The sequence below is a fragment of the Grus americana genome, chromosome 4 (genome assembly GCF_028858705.1).
Source record: "Grus americana isolate bGruAme1 chromosome 4, bGruAme1.mat, whole genome shotgun sequence".
NCBI lineage: Eukaryota > Metazoa > Chordata > Aves > Gruiformes > Gruidae > Grus > Grus americana.
Window position 1 is genome coordinate 82223875 of NC_072855.1, and position 22643 is coordinate 82246517.

The 22643-nt window shown below is 46.3% G+C and overlaps 1 protein-coding gene across 3 annotated transcripts in view; it reads left to right on the plus strand.

The window, feature by feature from the left end:
• Nucleotides 1-5449: 5449 nt before the first annotated feature.
• Nucleotides 5450-22643, plus strand: part of BMP2K (BMP2 inducible kinase) — a 56382-nt gene continuing 39188 nt past the window's right edge. For 2 of the 3 annotated variants that reach the window (XR_008576925.1, XM_054824452.1), the window contains exon 1: nucleotides 5458-5866. Coding sequence is in view for 2 of the 3 variants with exons in the window: in XM_054824452.1 (XP_054680427.1) it covers nucleotides 5704-5866 (163 nt within the window). In the remaining variant the exon portion in view is untranslated. Of the gene's footprint in view, nucleotides 5867-22643 lie in introns of all 3 variants that reach the window. The other variant, XM_054824451.1, reaches the window with a different exon arrangement.

A 22643-nucleotide genomic window follows, 5' to 3' on the forward strand; every position in this document is an offset into this window, starting at 1 on the left:
ACACAGGTTAGCTTTCAGGAAGGGGAACGTCGTGCCACCAGCAGATCCCTGCGAACCGTCGGCAGGCCCTTTACAAACTGTGTACCGCGGTTTAAGAATTGCTGAGAAAGGCCACGTGTTTTAGTCGCGTGCATAGCTTTTTCGAGGAAGAAATTCACTTTCTGAGCCTTATTCATTAAATAAGTTGGAACGGTGGCCTTGCTTCAAAAGGAAGTGCGCGGAGCACAATTCATTCCCATAAGAGAAACTTCTTAGATATCTTTAGGACTGCACAAGTCAGCTGTTAAAGCAAGGGTAAAATCAGGGTTTTTTTGTCAAAGACAATGAAACCGACTAGACTGCTGGCGAGCTGGGAATAACCCGGAACCTGGACAATAGAAGGCAGGGAAAAGTTCAAATTCAAGAGGTCAAGTACGGATCTAAGAACGCTCTTGCAAAGCAAGCAGGAATATGTTACCCTATCAAACAAAGCAAGAGTCCTGGTCATCGGGACGAACATAGGAAACTGTTCTCCAGAAAGGAAACAGATTATTATTATTATTATTATTATTATTATTATTATTATTATTATTATTAATGTGAAGCAATTTACCAGGTCAAGATGCAAACAGTTCTGAGCCTGTTATAACCTCTTCACTATTCCTTCCTCTAGGATTTCTACCCAAGGCTCTTACAAACATCTGCCTTTACGTTTCCCCCACTTTCCGTTGCTGTTTTGACCCGGCCAAGGGCTGTCGCATCAACAAGCAATTTATATGTTGTTTGGTCCCAACGCCGGCTGTAGTACAAATGACCGAATCTCGCATTGCGATAAAAGATTCTCGACCTCGGCACCAGTGAGAGTTGCGCTGTCACCAAAGCTGATGTCAGCTACTTGCACCTTAAATCTTTTCACCGGCTCGCTCCTCGGTTTGTTTCCATTTTACTGTCAGAAATCAGTGACCCTGTTGTTTTCGGCAGCTCCTTTTGTTTCTTTCCTGATTAGAATAGCCAATAGAAATGGAAACGAGTGAAAATTTGTCTGTGTTCACAAGGTCAACGCAAAGCCTCTTGGGCTGCTCAGATCTTCAGAACCGGAGGAGACGTCAGAGAATGCAATGGCTTTCTAGGCGATTTGTGCCATCCCGCTGCACCAAGACATTTCAGTCTCGTCTTTGTTTGTTTGGTTTTTTCCCCGCATCAATGTATTTTCCATGCCGACATGTTTCACAACATACAAAAACCTTTCTGCTATTTTGTATATGTAATTAAGCAAACAAAAAAGCTTTTCATTACTACTACTGCCTCTGAGATGCGGAGCTGGGATACAACTTGATCCTAGAAAAAAACAAACCCAAACCAGTTGTCTCCTGGGGTTTTCTTAGCTTTTAACTCATCATAAACATTTTGTCTGGTTTTAGTAACTGTGTCTAAAACAGACTCCATCAGGGTCAGCAGTATGAAACGCAGAAACGGTATTTATTAAGACAGGAAGATTGCATAGCTACTTCTCTGTGTAAAATGATGTTTCTCATGGCTCCCACGGGACCAGAAGGAAAATAAACATGCAACAATGAGGCGATAAGAGGGGAAAAAGAATTAAAAGTGCTTATTGGGAAAACCTTCTCTCTGGCAGTGCTTTGTTCACGCTGACTGAATTGTTATAAAATAAAAAATAACCCTCACATACCCGAATAAGGACAAAAAAATTTTACTGCAGTAATTGCTGAACACTTGAGAGTCTGTATTACAAAGACACAGATCCATCTGTTTTAAATGAAGGTGAAGAATAATGAAGTGACACTTTAAAAAAAGAAAGTTTTAATATGTAAAGAACATATTTCTAGAAAATTAGAAATTTTTTGCCTTTCATTTCTAACACGCCGCTTGGGTAATTAGAATGAATAGAGTTTGTCCAGAAACAGCAAGAGACATTTCCAAAACAACACTCACACGAAGAAAGTTTTCCACTTCTATTTTGCCTTAACAACCACTCTGTAAGGGATATTTGACATTTTTGCAGGAAGCTGTTTTATTCTCACGGGATTGATTTAAAACCAATTTATGTATTGTGCAGAGGAAAGACTTATGAGCGAGGAGAGATGTAAGGAGACAAATGCTTACGAAACAGTAATCAAGGTAAAAGGCATTTGAACTGTTCAGCTGTTTAAAGAGGATTAAATCATCGCATTTCGAACTCCAAGCACATGTGAAATATCTGATGTTTCATTTTCAAGTAGCGTTCTCACCTAGAGCTTTCCTCCATAAATCTTCAAAGCATTTTACGATGCAGTAAATAATCATTACCCTAATTTTATAGATGGGAAAATCCTTCGTATACAGAGGTGAAGCAGCACACTTAAAGCTGCCTTATCCTGATTTTATAGATGGGAAACTTTTTTGTATACTGAGGTGAAGCAGCATGCTTACGGCCGTCTAGCAGCCAAGAGTCAGGAGGGGGACCGAGGTTTCAAGCACTCCGAAATAAAGCCACGGAGACATTATCGGACACAAGATACGACTTTTGCTATCTTGGCAGTGAGAATACAGTTACTGTTGTATTAAAAAAAAAAAAAAACCACACTCTGGACGTTTGCTTTTGTGAAACTAACTGTGAGGGGAGTTTCAAGGTGCGTATTTTGTGCTGAATAAAGACAGTAAGTGGAATAATTTACATGCTGTTATAGATCTGCCTTATGCAATTATTAAAAAAGAAGAACGTATCGGCATTTTAGACCCCAGGCGATAAAAGGAAGGAAGAAGCGAGACGTACCAATATTGCAATGGAGACACACACAGCACGTGACTGGGACTTTTTGGTTTTCTCTCCTGTTTTCATGCAGTGAAAGTTCACCGTTGACTCCACGGTCAGAAAAAGCAGAACCTGGCCTTTATTGCTCTTTTATTTTTTGGATAATGGAAGCTGAATATCTCCTATGATTTCATGACCGACTGAATTGAAGGTGTGTATATATATATCTCTGTAAATTATATAGCAAAACCCCCCTCTCCCCCCGGCCCCGTAATGATAACTGATATCCCAGCTCCGGTGCAGCCTCCGCATCAGGATCCCCCATCTTCTCCACCTCTGTAGCTGATCTCTCCTCACGGGCTGTGGAACATCGTAAGGCAGCTGCAGCGTGGCTCTTTGAGATCACTAACGAGAGACTAGCCAGTTCTGCGGCCACCTACACGCTCATCACCGCAACTCGGTGTGCGATGCTGATACGCTTATTTGCCGGCGATGCCTAGCAGTCGACCTCTACGTCCTCCAGTATGTCAAGACAGAGATTAGTAGCATTAATCCCAGTATAACAAGAGTGCTCACTTTGTCTGGCCTATAAATAACTCAAGCAATAATTCAATCTATTACTTTAGAAAGAACAAAAAATACATGGGCACAGATAGGGACCCCGCCCAACAAATAAAAACTAACCAGCTAACCTAAAAGCCAATCCTACCCTCTCACAGTGACTTTTAGGAAATACTTTATTTTTACCGAGGACGAGCAAACTTGTATTATTCACTAGCACTAAACTTATGTGCTTTTAACCCAGCTGCATTTTTTCTCAGAGACGTCATTAAGAGCATATATCTAAGGAGCGCAGGTATGTATCACGGTAAGAATGCCCTCATTAACGAAATGCCATTCCTCTCACAGTACTCTCTTCCTTTCATCTGCAGTCAAAATACCTTTCTCGTCTCAGGAAAACTGTGAATTAGAGTCTCTATACACCGCTGAAAAATTGATCTCCTGTTACCGAAAGGATGGCAGCGACTACGGAAAGGGGACTACCGATGCAAATAGCTGTACCAGTGCTTTCAGCTTATGACAAGTTGTCACTTCAATAGAGAAATATTGTCATTTTGTTACCGACTCAGAGTACGGTAATACGATTAAGTCAAAACTAATTTGATTGTTGAAACGTTATCCCAAAGATTTTAGCTTCTGACGTCTCCAGCGGTTTTACTGCACCGGCGGGTGCAATCGATATCCATCCGCAACCCAGGCGTTCGGTGTGAAAGGCTGCGTTGTTAAAGTCCCGCTAGAGAAGCCAAAAGTGCAGCTTCATTCGTTCATACGAGAGATTGACAGGGGATCCCATATCAGTTTTGGTTTTATTGTATGATTTCATTCGGTAAGGGCAAAAAAAATTGCACGAGTACCCCACGTGTATTTGCACAGGGCGGAGAACAGGCTTGGAACAAAGTTATGTTTTCAATGACTGTAATCTCTCACCATTTTTTGATGACCGGAATCATTGTTTAAGGATAAAAACTGGATGTCACTGCCATTTCGGACAGTTTGAAACTTGGTTTCAGTCTGAATGTGATTTTGAGTTGGAAATTTGAGATGACTGATCTGGAAGTGTAAGGTGTTTCCCAGTGCTGTTTCTAGGGAACTGTGACAAACACTGCCTTCGACAGCCACGCTGGCCACCTAGCAGCCCGGTGCCAACAACGTACCTTACGGTCAGCGCTCCCCGCGGCTCGCGCCCCTTTCCGGTCGAGCTGACCAACTTAAGCGAGGGGCGGTGGAACACGGCACTTCTCGCGGTTCAGGAACCATTTTTCTAATACAATTCTTACTTTCCCGGAAATTTCACAGGTGAAGGGATGCTTGTGTTGGCACATTCCCAGGGTGGCTCTGTCACCGCCTATAGGGAGGATGCCCGCGGTGGGTACATTGATTTCCTGTCCAGGTCCGTCCCGTCACCGCTCCTCGGCAGCGAGGCACCTCCCAGCCTCTGCTTAGCGCACGCCGGAGCCGCACCACCGGAAGGCACGCTGGCCATCAAGGCTTGCCGCAGCTACTGCGCCCGGGCCGGGAGCGCGTTACGGAGCCCAGCGGGTCTGCAGACCGCCGCCGGCCCGGCCGGGGCCGCACAGCCCTTCCGACCCCGCGGGACCTCGCCCGCCGGGCCCGCACCGCTCCGCAGAGCCCCTCCCGAGGGCGCGTCCGGCACCGGCTGGGTCCGCGCAGCGCGGTGGGCGCCGTGAGGCGGCGGGGCCGGGGCGGGCCGGCCCGGGGGGCGGTCCCGTTCCCCCACGCGTGTCTCCCGGCGGGACCGCGCCCCGCAGCGCCTCAGGGGGCGCGAGGCCCTCGGACTCCTAACGGTCGCCACGCGCGCAAGGGCGCGAGGGAGGGCGCGCGGGGGGGCGGGGGGGGGGGGGCCGCGCGACGCGCCTCGCTCCCCCCCGCGCGGACTCCACGTGCTCGCCCGAGGCTGACAACCTCACTTCCGGGCAGGCGGCGCTGGCGCGGGTAAGGCGGGGGTCCGTGCTGGAGCCGCTGCCGCGCATGCGCCGTCCCGCCGCTGCCTGGCCGGGCGCCTTCTCCCGCCGGCGCGGCGCGTCCCCCGCCCCGCCCTCCCGCCCCGCCGCGGGGCTGTGGCCGCGCTCTGCCCGCCCCCTTCCTCCTCCTCCTCCTCCTCCTCCTCCTCCTCCTCCTCCTCCTCCTTCTTCCCCCAGAGCGGGCGTTGCTGCGGGCGCAGGCGGTGGCGGGCGAGCGGCTGAGGAGCAGCGGGGTGGGGGCCGCGGCCGGCATGTGAACCGTGCCGCCCCCTCCCCGCTCCGGCCGCCCTTGGGCAGCGGCCGCCTCTCGTCTCGGACTCGCTGCGCTCCGCCACCCGCTCGCCGGCTCCTTCCTCGGCCGGGCTGCGCCTCCCGGGGCCGGGCAGCCGGCTGCGCCCGTCCCGCGGGCCCGGCGGGGCCCCGCTCGCCATGAAGAAGTTTTCTCGGATGCCCAAGTCCGAGGGGAGCGGCGGCGGCGGGACGGCGTGTGTCGGCTCCGGCGGCGGGGGCGGCGGGGGGAGCGGCGTCGCCTTGGGCAAGGTGTTCGCCGTCGGCCGCTACCAGGTCACCCCCGAGGAGCTGCTGGCCGAAGGTAACGGGGGGGTCGGGCCGTGCTCGGTGCCCGCGGCACAGGGCGGGTGTGTTGGGGGGGGGGCGCTCGCTGCTCCCCGCTCCCCGCCGGGACGGGCCCCGGCCAGCCGCGGGCTCCCTCCCCGCCCCTGGGGAGCTGCCCGCCCGCTGTAAGCCGGCGGAGGGGTCCCCTTCGGGGTGCTTGTGTTTGGGCCGGTGCCCGGGAGTTTCCTGGCGTGCCGTCGGGCGTAAAGCGATACGGGACGTCTGCGGGAGCGGTACGGCGCTGCTGCGGCCGGTGATCCGCGGGGTCAGCCGGGCTTGGAGCGCCCGGGCCGGTAACCGGTTTAATCCTGTAGTAGGCTTTTGCCAGCTAATCTGAGAAAACAAAAAATAAAAACCGTGATCTCCCATGCTGGAATGCAGTAGAGTGCTGCAGGGTCACGAGTGAAGTTGCAGTGCTAGCAACTTCTGCTGTGGAGAACCGCCGTCCTCCCGGTGCTGCGCCGCGCTTGGCTTGTGCTTCTGCCCATTGACTCGCACTCGGTGTCGTTGGCCCTCCGTGGGGTCTGCGGGAGAGCCCCGTGGATTCAGGTGCTCGTGGAACCGCCGTGAACTCGCACTTGGGCTCCCGCAGGAGAGCTGCGTGGATTCAGGTACTCGTGGTTCTGGCCATTAACTCGCACTTGGAGTTGTTGGCCCTCCAGTAGGTCCCACAGGAGAGCTGCATGAATTCAGGTACTCGTGGAACTGGAAGACTTTAGTGGTTGTACGACTTGATTAGAAGCTGGCGTGGGGCATGGTGAAAACAGCCGTGGCTGAGTTTGACTCTGCGTGTGAGGGAAGCAGTGCAGCGTTGATCCCTCAGCCCATGCGATGTATAATTCACTTCCTAGGTCACGGAGCACAGGGCTAGTCCCGTATACTTCATAGCTACGGACTTTCGCAGCGCTGCAACGCACCGCTTTGCGTGTTGTGGGTAAAATAATTTATCTTTGTCATTTTTATGTTTGTCTGTTGCTTAGACTAGTTTATGCGTAAACGCGCTATTAAACTTTCATTGCTTACGTGCATTTCTTGATGAAGATTGAAGATGTGATTTTAACAAGTACGTGCAGAAGCTATTACTACTTAAAATAGCAGCATATAGGTGGTACTTAAATTTTCATTGCTACCTGGAAAAAGTGTTAGTAGTGTAGTGGAATTGGCACTTAATATGTAGAAGGCAATGTTTTGTCTTGGGCTTAGGAAAATGAGGTCAGGGCCTAGCTAACTGCGTCCCCGGTCGTGTAAAACACGAGTGGTCTTCGGGTAGTTCGTGTTACGCAGTGCTGATGAAATGCCATTTACAAGTTACTTTACGAGGCTCGTATCAGAGTCGTAGGTTGTGTAACACAAAGCATCGTTCTGAAGTTAACAAATGTAATGAATTCAACACCAAGCCTATTTCAGAATGGATGGGTAATGTTCTGTCAGCGGTGTGGTGTGGCTCGGCTCTCTTACTAGCTGTTGGAATCAATAGCATTGTACGTCTGTCAGATTCAAACTGTGTTAAAACGCCTGCACCCCCGTACACGCCTTGCAAATTTTGCGTCTGAGTTGTCTTAAGAAGCTAGCCCTTGGTTTTGCGAACGACTTAGGCTCCTGGTAACCGGAGCGAGTGCCAGTAGGGATGCCAAAAGGTTCAAGGTGTAACCGGCTTGTTAGGCGGTAGTAATGAATGTAACGAATCTTTGGGATATTTCCTGTGTTGATACAGCTGTTGCCCTGAAAATGCTTTTCTATAGTCTTGGACAATCGTGTTTTATTGCAGTGTTTAAAAGGCAAAAGTACGTAGCGTTATAATCTAGTTCTTCCGCACAAACGCATAAAACACTACCTAAAGCAACTGCAGCCTTCGGGAGTAACGGAGGCCTAAAGGTTGAAGTGCTGTAGTTGGTGGGCTGTTGGGTGGCTTCTGTCGTTTGAAACGCAGCTCTCGGGGTGACTGCTTAGCCTTCCGAACCCAAGGGTCAGTCTGTTGTTGGAGGGAGGTATTTGTTTTTAAGGTTTGTTTCTGAAGAAATGGGGAAAGAACAGTCAGTTTGGGTTAAGGCCTGATGTAGACAAGGAGTTCTTATCCGTTTGGAGGGGATGGTGGGAGTATGCGGAATAATGACTGATGCAGGCAGAGTGAAGGCCTTCTCTCTGAGTCTTTCTGTTGAACAAGAGCATGCGCGTTGCAGCTGAAGTTCGGAAAATTAAATCTGACAAAAATCTGGAGAGTTCTGTCTTGTCCAAGTTAAAAATGGTGCATGGTGAAGTTAGGGTGACTCCAATATCGAAAAAGACTTTCTAGTTGGCAAGTTCTGGCCAGCTGGATGTAACAAGTAGGAAATATCCTTTTAAATTGACCTCAAATGTCAATGCAAACGGGTTAATGTTGTGAGGAGTGAAAAGGAAAGTAAAACTTTGCAGTTTCCCAAAATGTTTTTGGTTTATATAAGGAGGAGGTAGAAAGCTGTGGCTTGACGTGGGGATAATACTACTTGATTGTTTGCATTGACTTAAACAGAAAGGAGTTACTGAAGTATAAGAACTGCAGTGAAACTAATTTTTCTGGAGACTCTAAGGGTAGGCATTGGAAGATGCTCAGTTGTGTTATTGTCTTGAGTGCTTGGCAGATCTTGGGGATGCTTAAGTAAACAAAGACTTTTAGAGGCTGGCAGTTGTCTTTGTGCTGTGAGCAGACACAAGTGGGCATGCTCAGTGCTGCATTGAAATGTATTGCGTCGGTAGGTATGTTTTTGAGTGCAGATAAAGCAAGCAGAGATGGTTACAGATCTTCAAAAAAAGAAGAAAACAGGGAGAATGTAGATGAATGTGCGGAGGACTCTGAAGCTTTGCTCCCAAACATGAGTGGCTTGGCTTGGAAGCTAATTTGTGGGCATGAAAAGACAATTGTCATACTGCTTTCATGGTTTTTTAATCAGAATTGGTTAATGGAATCATGGGGCATATGGTGTTGCATCTTAGTAAAAAAGAAGTACCGTGTGATGTTTTTTCCTTCCGTGGTACCAGTAATAAACCGTCATCCAGTGTCCTGCATGTCTTGATCTGGTGTTGAAAGCACTGCCGTTTCAAGGGGTTCTTCAGGCTGGCTGTGCTCCTGTTTGCCAGGACAACTAGTACCATTTGTGGACGCTTCCTGGTTTGTTAATTAGCTATGTTGAGCCCGACAGAGACATGGGGTAACTCCATGTCAGGCAGTAGTCCCCTGTTGTTGGTCCCTCTCCTGCCTCCCCTCGCCCCTTGAAGGGAACAGCCTATAGAGGCACTAAACCTCTGTCCCGTGGGAAGGAGCCCACCAAAGAGGCAGAAATCCATAGCTCTCCTGGCTCGTTAAACAAAGTGCCTCAAAAAAATGAGCTGGGCCTTGGTCCCCTACTAAAAGAAGGGAGATGATTGAATGTAAAGCTTAGATTGTCTGAGGTTGATACTTTTCAGAGAACTTGAGAGGGTTGAAGGTTACGTGTTCTGATGGGTTACTCTCTTATTTCATGATAAAAGCATTATGTAGCTAGCAGGTAGCTGTGGACTTATTTACTGGGCCAGTGCTACTGGACTTGGAGTCATCTTCAGCCAAGAACCTTGTGGTAAAAGTGGTAGTGTCCTAGAAACAAGCGTGCGGGTTGTTCTGGTTTGGTTTTTTGTCACATACTGGGAATGCTAATCTGGCTGTGGGTGAGCTTTACTGAACTGGATTACACAGGATGATCCAGTAATAACTGTCTGCCTAGGATACAGATGTTCAGCCAAGGTACAGATGAGGACTGTCCTAGTGCGCTCTGAATATAGCGCAAGAGGGAGATGATCTTGCCCCTGAAAACCTTGCTTTTTTTTGGGAAGAACCAGGCTGGCTGCATTTGGGGCAAACAAAACTCTCTTGTCAGTGGTTCAGTACAGTTTTGGGGTTTTTTTTCTCCGTTTTAACCCTCCCACCAGCAAGTGCTTTGCTTAGGTGCAGTGCCAGAGAGTGATAGGGAAGAAAACTAGGTAATATGCTGTGCAACTTGCTCCCAGAAGTACCCAGACAGGATGTAAAGTAGCGGTAGGTAGTATCGGTGTGTTTAGAAAAAGCTATAGGCTGCTCTTGAACTTTTCTGTGTCCTAAAGCTTTGGATAGGACTGGTTGGACATGACACATGACCGCTCTTGTGCTTTATCTATCTCCTTTGCCCCAGCGGGTGTGGAAAGAAGTTGTGTGAGAGCAGTTACGCTGGGTTTTTATCCTTCTAGCTGATAAAATGGTGAGTTCAGAGCTGCGTGCTGTTGAGCCTTGTGGTGCTCTATCTTAGGAGGCTGTTGTTTTTCTAAGTGACCTCATATCTAGGACTAGAGAGGCAGGGAAAAAGCCCCGCAAGTGGTGATGGCTTTTAAGTTAATTAGTTAATGCTTGTGTAACATGGGAGCTTTGCTTTGTTTTGTTTATTTAATGTGATGGTTAAAGCATATTCCTCTGTGAGGGGAGACCTCTCGGTACAGAGGACGAGGGAAAACTTGGAGTCTGTGCTTTATAAAATGGGAAATCCATTCTCCTTTCTTGGATAATCCATCTCACAGCGTAACCTCTCAGAGCCGTCAACGGCTAACTAGCGAAGAAGCGAGCTTCTTGCAAGGTCTACCGTCCTACTTGAATTGAGCGTGCAGTCTTTGAATGTACTTGATGAAGTTCTCTTGTCAGTCGGTGGGGTTTTTTTCGTACTTTTCCAGTCGAGGCCTAAGAAAACTAGCACCTTAACGGAGAGGAATCCAAGTCCTGCTTTGTGAGGTTTTGTGCTGTGCCTTTTTAAGTTGTCATGCTGCTTGATGATTAGCACAAGTGTCTTTTCCTGAAGGTTTTAATTAATTGTCTAAGGCACGAAGGGGAATCTTAAAATTTGATCAGCATCACAGCTCTGGTAAAGGTTGAATTGCTTGTTATCCAGAAAGGAAGCGTGATGATAAGGTCTTCGAAATCAGTTCTGCAATAAGGACAGCCTTTGAAGTTTTGTGTTGGGGTTTTTCTTCCCCCACCAGTGTCTTGGCAATAGCAGTTCAATTAGTAATCTAAATAGATGGACTTTGTGACGTGTATAAGGTTCTCATCCTTCTAGGATGTTTGGTTAAACCTCACTTCAATTAGCCTTTTATACCGTGATTTTTAGTTCTCTAGAGTAATTTATCTTGGGGATTTGCAACTCGGGCAGCCGCTATGAGTTCTTAAGCATGCTGCTGTGCAGCATCGTGTGACGGTGTGGCTCATTTGTTGTGCTTTATTCTGAAGAGGCAAACGGGGACAAGTGCCATTGTAAGGGATCTGTTAAGTTCAGTATCAAAGCGTTTAAACGTGGTGCGGATTGACTTTTTAACTCTGAGATCCTGATTGTACAGTGCGAGAGGTTTTTTTGTGGGAGGTGTTAGGAATACAGCTGGTGCTGGGTCACTTCTTCTGTCCCGATTACATGGCATGGGCAGTCTCCTGAAATGTGCTAAGCTGACATGTTAATTATTGGTTTGCTTCATTAGTTTAGTGGTGGTGTAGCATGTGACTTGCCGCTCTGTGCAGTAACGACCATTTTATTTTCAGTTGGAATCTAGTTCAGTTGTTCAGATGGATTATGAGCTGGACAGTTGTCTGGAAAGATAACTTGTAGAATTTGAGTTGAGATGGGTCACGTCGATCTTTTTCAGTGTAATGTGACTGAATCTATGCCCATACGTGACTGCAAAGGTCGTGCCTGTTGTTCTGTTTCAAACAGTTTTGCTTTGATAATGTTTGAGTAGCAGAAATGGTTTGTTCAAGTTGAAAAGATAAAGGGAGAAGAAAAGCAGAGCGAGCGCTTGAAGATTCCCGACGCTCATGTTGGCTAAGAGTACAGCATAGGACGCGTAAAGCTCGCGCGTGGTCCCGGTCATCGGCACGGCTGCCTTACTGCCTGTCCAGCCGCAGAATGGCGGGAGGGGAGATGCTGAACCAAGTTTAGATGGCTAGGTAAGGAAAGATAGGGAGCCTGTGCTGCAGTGCTTGGGATTTATCTTCGGGCTTTCCGAGGCTGATGAAGGCAGCTAACAACTTGAAACAAGAGCATTGTTTTGCCTGCTGCAGGGTGTAGCGGTATTCTGTGTCATGAAAAAGAAATCGTACTAGGAAGTAGTTGGGTATTTGCATGTGATCCTAGTCTGATATCAATATGAGGGTAAAAATATCTTTTAATGTGAAGTAGCACACAAAAGGAATGATTTAACTTGAGTTTTGTTAGGTGACTGGTGTGCTGACTGAGCTTTGGTGGTACTTTGAGAGAACAAGAACGCTCATTCTTGTGGTACTTTGTAGAGCTGCGTGTGCCTCTCTTGCGTGGATGGAGAAATCAAGGGGCTAGGAAACACATGTAGGCCAAAAGGTATATATCTGTTGTACAGGTACAACCGAATTCAGCTCTTAGGGGCACGTGGCCGGAGGCTCTTGGGTCAAGGTGTTAGTCTTTGCATCCCCTAAGGACGCTCCTTTCTGCATGGCAAGGTATGTGTATGTGTAGTATTACACCCCTGCTCAGGGCACACAAATACGTTGTTTTTCAAGAGCCTTATCTATTTAGGTTTTGTGTGCCCAGAAGTAGTTAAATACTGAGCAAGTACTTTGGAATCTAGTAGTTCTCAGCTAAGTTTTTGGGATAGTGGCCAAGAGTAGGATGGTTACAAAGGAGAAGCAACTTGATTTGTAGCTGTATCACGTTAATATGATGCGCAAACTCAAGCCATCTTTACTTTGCCAGATTTTGACGCAAGACAGATGTGACGGATGAATGTATGTATGTGCGATCTACTTGCTTTTAATTCTTGCAGATGTGTTTCGATCAAGTATGTCTATGTTAGGGTAGTCATAAAAGGGGGCGTGTGCACGCAGGTGGTTTTACTGTGAAACACCTGGCCACCCTCACAGGGTAAGGCAGCACGTGATAATAGAGGATATATTAGCTTTGTCTGTGAAAGACTTGGCCTGGCTGTAAAAGAAGCTGCACAGCATCTTATTTTGGGCGAGGGTGTTTTGGTGGTTCAACTGAAAGTTTATTTTCTCTGTTTGTCATTAGATCTCTGTTTTGCATGTCAAGATGAATAAGAAAGACCTTGCTAGCTAATGAAAGTAGAATTGATTTTCAGACAGGTGTTGAGTAGAAACCAGTGATTCCAGGAAGAGCTTGTTTATTTCTCCGGCTTTTGATAGCGTAATATCAGAGCTGTCGGTCCTCAACTAGTATGTCACCCACGTGGTAGTATCTATGCGGTTCTTGTGCGCGTGGACAACTGAAGGTAATGCCGGAGATGGGACTCGGTCTCTACGGAGCAGCGTAATTGACAGACTTGCTTTCCTTTTGCATTTGGAAAGAAGGAGCATGCTTTAATCTATATACGTGAACTGTGTGAACTTGGACACCTTTCTATCTCCAGATGTTGGTTTGTTTTAGCTGTAAATGTGTCCTGTCTGATGAATGTCATGCTTCCTGTTAAACAGATTTCATCTGCGGTTCAGAGGAAAAGTGTTTGAGGTAATTAGTTAGGTTGTGCTTCTTGTCTCGGACATCGTTTTGGTTTACACGGTTCTTCTTAAGTCTTTGCTCTCCAAACAGTTTAATTTCTTAACCTTGGGCTCTATTTTACTTCTTGTGGCTATTTTTTGCCTCCCTATTAGCGTAGGTAAGCACGTTAGCGCAGTGGAAGGAGTTGCCGTTGGTAAGCAGAGCTGTGTTAACTGACACCATGACTGCTCTATGCCTGCCAGACCGTGGAGCGTAGGACTGTCGGATGGCGGGTGGTTCTAGGGAGCCAACTTTGTTCTGCGTTTGCGACTAACCAGGAGCACGGACGTGGTCAGTCACCTAATGGTAAGTTGATTGCTTGAGATGCTGTCCTCTTTGTAAGAAGTTGTTAGATTAGCAGGCATCTGTTCTGGAATGGTAGCTTTTCCTTGTATGTTTTTATAGGTTTAGCTTAAAAGCTGTTAATGCGCTGGATGAACAGCTGCTTCCTGAAGTGTTGGGAGTAGTCACCTATTTCTAATAAGAGTCTCTGACTTGGAGCCTAAGGTACTTTGCAGATCCCGGTGACGCTAAGCAGCAGTTCACAGGGGCGGGTTCGCATCGTCTCTAGGCTGTCATTCTGCCACGGTAGAGACGGCTTGTCCTGTGTTTTCCTCGCCAGCTTAAGAAGTTAGGCGCGCAACGCCAAACCGCTGTTCTCTTGAGGGTTTTTCTCTTCGTCATTGTCGAGCTGCTGATGAGGAAGGAAGATGAATTCCTCTTGTCCTGCTCTTCTGATTGTCTTGGTAATGGATTTTAGTCTCCTGAGAGTTTGTCTACCCGTTAAGAAGGTAGGAACTTTGCCCTTTCTCTCCTCCGATTCGTGCCTTCCTTGCTCACACTTGTCTAGGTCGGTTACTTTTTACTAGTAGCAGTGGGATGGCTTGGGTATGGATGGGGTCAGTTGTGAAACTGGGTCGCTGAACAGAAGCGAGGCGAAGGAAAAAGCACAGAAAAGTACAGGTTAACCACTGGAAATAAAGAAATTACTTGATCCTATGGGGTCTGTTTTAATTAAGCGGGGAATATTTCTTGTGGCTTGAGGAGCAAGAGAGACTTTTACTGCTTTGTCGTTGAGCTATGTGAACACAGATGTTAGAAAATACCGAGTGTGCCTTGCGGAACTGAAAGCTAGCAAACTTGCGGTGTTCTCCCTGCAAAGGTACGATAGCCTTTTCTGAGCCTTGATTCTCCTTATGTTTACCTTGCTACTTCTGAGGCAAATGGTAAAAATACTGAAGAAATGATTATGTAGGCTCATGGTAAAGCATACACCTCGTGGGATTTTTTTGTCTTGGTCTTCAAGAGGCGTCCCAGCTGGTATTGGATCTGAAGAACAGGGCGTCCCCTTAGGGAGAGTAATTGTCGGGCAGATGGAGAAGTAAAGGAAGATGAAGGGATTTTCTCGAAATCGTACAAGTCCGTACAAGAGATAGGGGTAGACTTTGGAAAGTCCCGGCTCTGCGCTGGTTTCTTCCTCGTCGCCGCTGTAATACGCTGTGCCTTGGTCACCGTGTGCCAAACTATGACAGGAATTGTGATATTCCAGGAGTTGAGGAGGTTTTGTTCAGAGTAATGTACGTCTTGAGCTTCCTTGCAAACCTGCATGTTATTTGAATGGATGAATTTGTTCCTGTGGCACTGTGAAGCTTTCACGCACAAGTCTGCAAGAGATACGTATTTCTAGGGTCCAATTTTTGGTTTAATTCTTGTTCTGTTTACTGACTCATTTTACTTTCTTTTTATTTGTTATTTCGACTGTGATATCTCTCTGTGCATCTTGTCTTTTAGTAGCACTTCTAAGGAGCTATTCATGCAGCTTTTTGCTGCTTCTCTTGGAAAACAAAAAATAGTTTTAAAAGCGGTTAATATGACGCGTTCTTGCGTTCTTTTGCAATTCCTGTAGGCTGAAAAGCTCCATGTGCTTTTATTTAGCAAGTTTGTTCGTAAACTTTTTGTCTGTTTTGGATAATTACTAAATAGCTTGCATGAAACTACATGAAAGCTCTGTTTCTTTGGATAGACGAGCTACAGAAGAACAGAACTTGGAGCTAATCTTCTAAGTGCTATATGTGCATGGGCTTGGTCTGTGCTATTTAAGAACTCTGACGGAGCCCAGCGCTCTTCTGCAGTGCAGCAGCGTAAATGCAGGACAAGGTGATTCCGCTTAGTACTTTGGTTTTGAACTTGATGTCTCGGATACAGATCAAATAGATCATTAAAGAATATAAGGAGCTAAATTACTCTGACAGACATGTGTAAGGACCTGACTTGAATAGAGCACATGTTCCATGGGATAACAATAGGAAGCGTGAATGAAATTTGACATGTCGATGTTAGACACGGGATCCGTTCTGTTTTGTGCACGATGTTCAGCAAAACAAAGGTTTTTTTTTTTTGGGGGGGGGGGGGGGAAGGAAAAGCAGTAATTGCAGCCCTGCTGTCTCTCCATAGAGCATGGTCTGTGTCTGTAGAGTTGAGACCTTCACCTTGAGCTCCGTTTAGATGAGATAGTACCTGGGTGCTATCACATGGCTTTTACTTAAGGAGAACTAATGAAATCATCACGAGGGTTATTTGTTCTCAGAATGTGCTATCGGGAGATTGCGTAGGCACTCTGCAGATAGAAAAGAAAGTTTATATTGTTATGGTAGTTGTAAAAGCAGCGTAACCATACAGGAACTCATCAAAAGAAAACACCGCGTGCTGCATCTCGCTCGGTTTAGCCATGAAGACATCTTCAAGTTCCTCAAATCTTGGTTTGAATTTACAGCATTGCTTTCCCAGCTTTGTGCTTTCTTGAAATGTTTGATTGTCTCCATCAAACAGATGATTTTACTTGATCCTTTTGACTTGCTGTTCTGTTAAGATGACATCGGATTATATAGCTGCGGTTGTCAGAGGAAGTTTTTGTTGAAGGACGTCTCTGGGTTTAGGTGGTAGATGGGTCCTGACGCTTCATTTTTTGAGATGAACTCAAAAACATGCCAGCTTCCAGATGGGGTGGCTTAATGAATGACTGCCTTGTTCAGAGTTACTGCTGTTGACGGGCTCTGCCTTGAAACACAATAGATGTATGAGAGGTATTAAATGATTTGATAATCTTGACTCTGATAGTCGGAATCCTGTTGGCATTGTGGTTGGCATTGTGGCAAGGCTTGTTTATTTATCAGGATCAAGCTGCTTAGACGGTTTAGAAGTTTCAGTGTCTCTTCTTAAATAGTCACATGACACGGTGCGAAGTTGGAAAATATTATTGCCGAAAGAATCCCAAGCATAAAGGTGATGTAAAATAATTTGCGTAGCAGTACTAATAAAGACATGTTTTGTATGCGAATTGAAGTATTCGAATGCGTTCAGAATGTACCGGATGGGGCTTTAAGAACTCCCTGCCTCTGTGCAGGTGCTGAGGAAATACTATCACCTGAAGTATTTTTTCATTTATTGGTATAAGCAGATCGAATTTCACGTATTTTGCTCTTAGGAAAGTTGATTGGTCCCCTGTTGCTCATCTGCCAGATATGTCTCTATCTGCCACTTTGGTGTGCTCAGAGTTTAAATATATACAAGTATTTGCGGACAGCTAAAGAAGATGAGGTGAGACAATGAAAATGCTTATACAGATTGCCTCAAACATTGATTGTAGGTACTCTTAACAAGTAATTCCAGCCAGTTCATCTGGTTTTGATCATGCTCACGTAGGAAAAGGGGTCAATGAGTTCGCTGGCGATGCCACTCAGATGTGAAGATGTGAGTGAGACCGTGTGGGCTCTTCCTCGCAGCCAAGAGATCGGTTTCATCTTGCTCATTTAGTACATCTGTGATGCCTTAGAAAACAGTAAACCAGAGAATCTTCCTATGACATCTGCCTTAGTCTGAAACACTTCTACTGTTATCAGTCGCTTGGTTTATCTCTGCACGGCCTGCTCAGTCTTTTGTTTCTCGTGCAATGAAATGTGGCGCTTGTCCAAGATGCTGCAGAACTGGCCGTTTTGCTGAAGCTGGGAACCTTATGCTTTGCCTTGTTTCTGTGCCACGGTAGCTTTGTGGTATTCGGTGGGCGAGTTAGTCACGTGGGAGGCTGTAGAGCTGTTCTCTGACTTGCTCTGCTTGGGATTCTTGCGCTTGCATATTTAAATGACAATTAAAATAGTGATTTTAAGGAAGATGAAAGACAAACTACCGAGGAAGTAAGAGGTAGTTCAAGAAAAGGTGTGGGTTTCGATTTTGTGTTTGGTTTTTTTTAATTGGGTGGTAACTATTCAGTAGGAAAATGGAGTTTGGTTCCAAATATGTTGAAGTGGTTGCCTATTAGGTATATAATGTATCTGCACCCACTGATTTAACCACTGTGTAACTGTATTTTATTTTGACACTTGTTTATTGTATTGGAGTTCAAATCAAGGGTTTTGTTTAAAAACAAAACTGTTGGGTGCATGAAAAATGCTTAGCAAATGACATTTCAAAACAAGCTATAGAATGAATTGAATTAATGGATCCTATTGATCATAGCCTCACTTTTGTAGAATGACAAAGTTCATTTTCCTGTCTAGTCTATATTGACAGATAACATCACTGTCCTGCTTTTCAAACTCCGTTTTCAGTTCAGCGTAAACGCTGGATGGCGCTGAATTCAGTGAACCAGCAGAAAGTCAGGAAGGATGGGGAAAAAAACTTATCCCCATGTTGAATGTACAACTGCTGTCTAAAGATCTTAGGGTTGTGGGGTGGTTTTGTTTGTTTTGGGTTTGTGTTATTTCTTTTTAAGCCATGTTAGTGGTTGGTCGTTCTAGGTGACTTAGCAATGTCTTGGAGAAGTTGAGATGCTTTCTTGTGAAAAGTTGAGCAGGAAGCACATCCTGCCTAAAGGCATCGCCTCGGTTACACCTTGACTAACATGATAGGTCTAGCGAGCTAAAGTTGGAGAGACTGGAGTCTAATGGCACAGTGAAAGGGAATCGAATTAACTGTTCTGGCCTAGAATATGCAGCATAATCCCTTAAATAAAAGTTTAGTCAACAGTCTTGACCTTGACCAAAAAATAGCATTTGGGTTGGCTGCTAGGGTTCTGTTGTGGGTTTCTATTTGTTAGTGAAGCTTACTGTTCGGAAAGGGAAGCATCAATGACATGAAGCTCTGTCTCTTGGAGAAAAATATTGCTTGCTCCTGCGAACAGCTGTCACGCTTGACAAGTGTTTGTTGGCTTCAGAAACGTGGATTGTGTTTCTCAAGCTTCTTCTTCTTTAAATTCCAGAACTGGTTTATGCCAGCTAGGGAGATGGTAAAAATGGAAAGTTAGTAAGGGATGCACTCTGGATGGGAAACTCCGCAGCAGTACTGGGCAGAACTTTGTAGGCTTGTACAAAGGAAACGGGCTTTTGAAATGCTGACTTTTTCTATAAAGAGAAAGCGTGTTTGTTGAAGTGTGCTGGGATGTGCAAAAAGTGCATTTGCAAAGGAAGAAAGGGTTTCCAGAAAAGAAATGGTTTGGTTGCGCTCCTGTACACCTCAGAAGTAAGAAGCCCTTGAAGATCCTTGCGCTGGTGGAAGATAGTGTTCTTCTCGGGCTGGAAGGTGGTTCCTCAAGCACCGAACTACCGGATGTGGAACTGAACGCTGTTTTGCTTTTCTTACTGACGTGCCTGTGAACTGATCGTGGTACTGTGATAACTCTAACTGTGTGTGGTGCTGAAGTGTTTCCGGGTCCCCACCAATGCTGGGAGCAGACGGGATTAGTCGCTTCAAACATAAATACTGGCGCTGTTTCTGTGAGAAGAAAGGCCTTGTTCTTGTTGTTACACAAACCTACGGTACCCCTTCCTCTGTGTTACATGTAACTTGTGCTTTTAATAAATCAAGTAGCAAGTGTCCGGGTGACAGTGTAGCCCTGGAGCTTCAAGAGCTGACTTTGTTAATGAAGCCCAGCAGATTGTGAGTTGTTGCCAAATCTTACCGTGATTTCCTACTTTCGGTTTCTGTTAGTATAGATAATGGACCTGTTTAATACTGTCAAGTAACTTCTGTTACAGTGTGATTTCAGCATCTGTACATGGAAAGAGGTTTCTGTTTGGATCTTCACCATCAATTAATTGAACTGATGGTGATCTACTAGTCATGTTCTGTGCTCTTGTACAAATTAAGAGAAGGTAAATATTTGTTGACTTCAATACAAGAGTCTGTCATATACAGTCGTGGAGGAACATGTGGGGTTTTTTTTAGTGAATAGCAAGAGGAGGTGATAAGATGGCATTACGTAAATATTACAGTGGTGGTGACTAATGGCAATGTAGAGACGTTTTTCATAATTATTTTAACAAGAATATGGGTTAAAGAAGGGATGGGTTTTACCCTAAGGAACACAATGTTTTGACTTAAGCGCCTAAGATGTATTACTTACAGGGCACATTGAGCGCAACCTCGGCAATTTCGCCGATGACACGGAGCTGTGCGGTTGACGCGGCGGATGGAAGGGATGCCATCCAGAGGGACCTGGAGAGGCTGGAGAGGTGGGCCCGTGCGAACCGCGAGTTGAACGAGGCCGAGCGCAAGGTGTTTTACATGGGTTAGGGAATCCCAAGCACTGCTCCAGGTTGGGTGGGGAAAGGACTGAGAGCAGCCCCGAGGAGAAGGACTTGGGGGTGTTGGGGGACGAGAGCCTCAATATCACCTGGTGCTGTGCACTTGTGGGTCAGCCAGCTGTGTCCTGGGCTTCCTTGCTGGTCCTTCCTGGCCTGGAGGGAATGACAGCATTGTCAGAGACGATGGCTAAGAATTCCTTTTATGGCTTTTTGATGAGTACTGAGTCTGGCACTGTGCGGGGAAAAATGTCGAGGTTAATGCCATAGGAATACCTCTTGGGATTTAACAGAAGAAAAAGATGCCCATTTAGGACGGGTAATTTTAATGTTCCTCTGCATTCCACCCCCTTGTCTGTTTTAGCTCTTGCCTGTCTTGCTGTGAGGGGATTTCCTGTGGTTTCTGGGCAGTTTCCTGTACCACGTTGTGTAGAGCTTAAATTTGCATGAGTCAATGTTGTGCACTGTAGCAAGCTTTGGGGATCTTTGGTGTTAAGAGAAAGTATAGTCGACATGTTGAAGTGTCTAAGTACGTCAGCTTTGCTGGGGTTAAAGCGTTAGTACTGCTTCATGATAAAAGTACTCTTACCTATTGGCATCATTGGCATCTGTATGTTTTGGTTATGACCGCACGCTGTATCACGTGATGTAATGGTTTTTAAATGGCTAAAAAATTAAGTGATTTGTGCATTTGGCATTTGTATGCTCTGCTTCGCGGTGTAACTGCTTCTCTCTTTGCCGGTGAGAATACCAGATGATTTGTTCCAGTTGTGCAGCGGGGCACCTCTGGTGCATAGGTGTTACTAAATGAGTGAACTTGCCACAGAACTCTATAGCAGACTTAAATTCATCTTTCCCAGAGCACCTAAGTGACTTGAAGCATCTTGGATGCCCCGAGTAGTCTTAGGTGGTTATGTCAAAGCTTTTTGCAAAGTTGGACTGCGGTTGGCCTACGAGAAACAAAACGTGAGAGTGCCTATTGGTCGGCAGGGCTAACGGTCCCGTTAGCAGGTAGAGGTATGCGTAGCAGATCTGTTTTTAATGGGGGTGCTGTAAGGTCACGTTGGTATGGGATTCACATCTGCTGTTTTCACAGCGCTGCCTTAAAAGCAGATGCTGGTTTGAAGAAAGCAGTGCTGCTTGTCGAAACCAGCATTGATAGTCAGATTTTTATACAGTGGGAATTTGTGTGGGCAGTGGGAAAAGGAACGACGGTATGTCCCGTGGAATGCATTGTCTGTACGCTTAAAATAAAGTGGAGTAATAATATTTTAAAAGTAGGGAGCTATTTCTGCTCTCGGTTTTGGGAATGCTGAGCTCTTGAGCTTGCGGGCAACATCTGTCAACTGCTCTTGCGGATGGAGCTGTGTCCGAGCCCTTTGTTGGTGACGGAGACTTGTGGAATATGCTTTGCTAAAAATATCCACGCACGTGTGTACAGACACAAGAGCATATATATAAAGATATAAAAACCTAAATGCGTATATACGTGGTGAGCGTCATGGAATACCAGCTCGGTTCGGCAGGAGCGCCGCTTCACAGCGCTTTTCGGGCAAGGAGCGTGCAAAGGTGTTACGCCTGGGGTTGGCAGCCCTGCAGCCGGGGTGCTGGGGCAGTTGGTGCGCGGCACCTTCGCGGTAGCTGGGACGCTGCTGCCAGGCTGGGGGCTAGCAGCGACTGGGGGAATGAGGCAGCGACCTGGGGGGCAGCGTGCTGGGACGATGAAAACCAGACGACCTTGAACCTGCACTCGGGAAGCCTAGCATGCGACAGGAGGTATAGACGAGCTGTCGCGTGGGAATTCTTGTCGCGTTGCTGGGAAACCGATGCCTTGCTAACGGGATGTCCTGTTGTCTTCTCATGCAGGGGTGCGTCAGGAATGGGAGGGCAGAATTGTGGCCGGTGGCTTCCTTGCCCTGGGGAGGTTTTGACAAAAACCGAGCGCTTGAGCGAAAATTCTTTAGAAGGCTTGAAAACTGCGTTATAACTTTCTCGAAATACGTAGTTTCTCAACAACCACACGGTGTTTGGAGTCTGGTTAAAAGTTTGCAAATGTTTAAGTTTCTGTGTGTTTCGCTGTCATGTGTAGATATAAGTAGTTAGCTTGAAGAACTAAATGGTGTTCTCTACCCAAAACTAAAGTATTTCTTGTGTATGCTTTCAGTCTACGGCTCCAATAAAGTTCCTGCGATAGAGCCTCTGTATTGACTAACAGAAGATGGTGCCTCTGTGGAGGACGGACTGAATGCGTTGTGGCAAGTGCGGAGTTTGTGTTGATTTGAAGTAGTACCCTGTAACTGTCTTAACAGGATGCTAATAAATCTACTTATGGGCGTTGTACAATACAAAACAAGAGAAGAAACTGAGCCACGGAATAGAAGAAGGGGCTGGGTGACAGCAGCGTATCGGGAGCACACAAGCACTCTCACCTCTGCGCATGTGCTGTGTTTATTATGTACTGTCTGAAGATGTGATCAAAAGCGAGCCACGAGGCCTAAGCTCTTGACACGGGTTCATCCGCACCCGCAGCACAAAGGAGTTTACTCAAAATTCCTGGTCAAATAACACGTAGATGCGGTGCTTAACACTTATTGAGAAAGGGCCTTTCCCAGTGCTCCATACGGAAGTG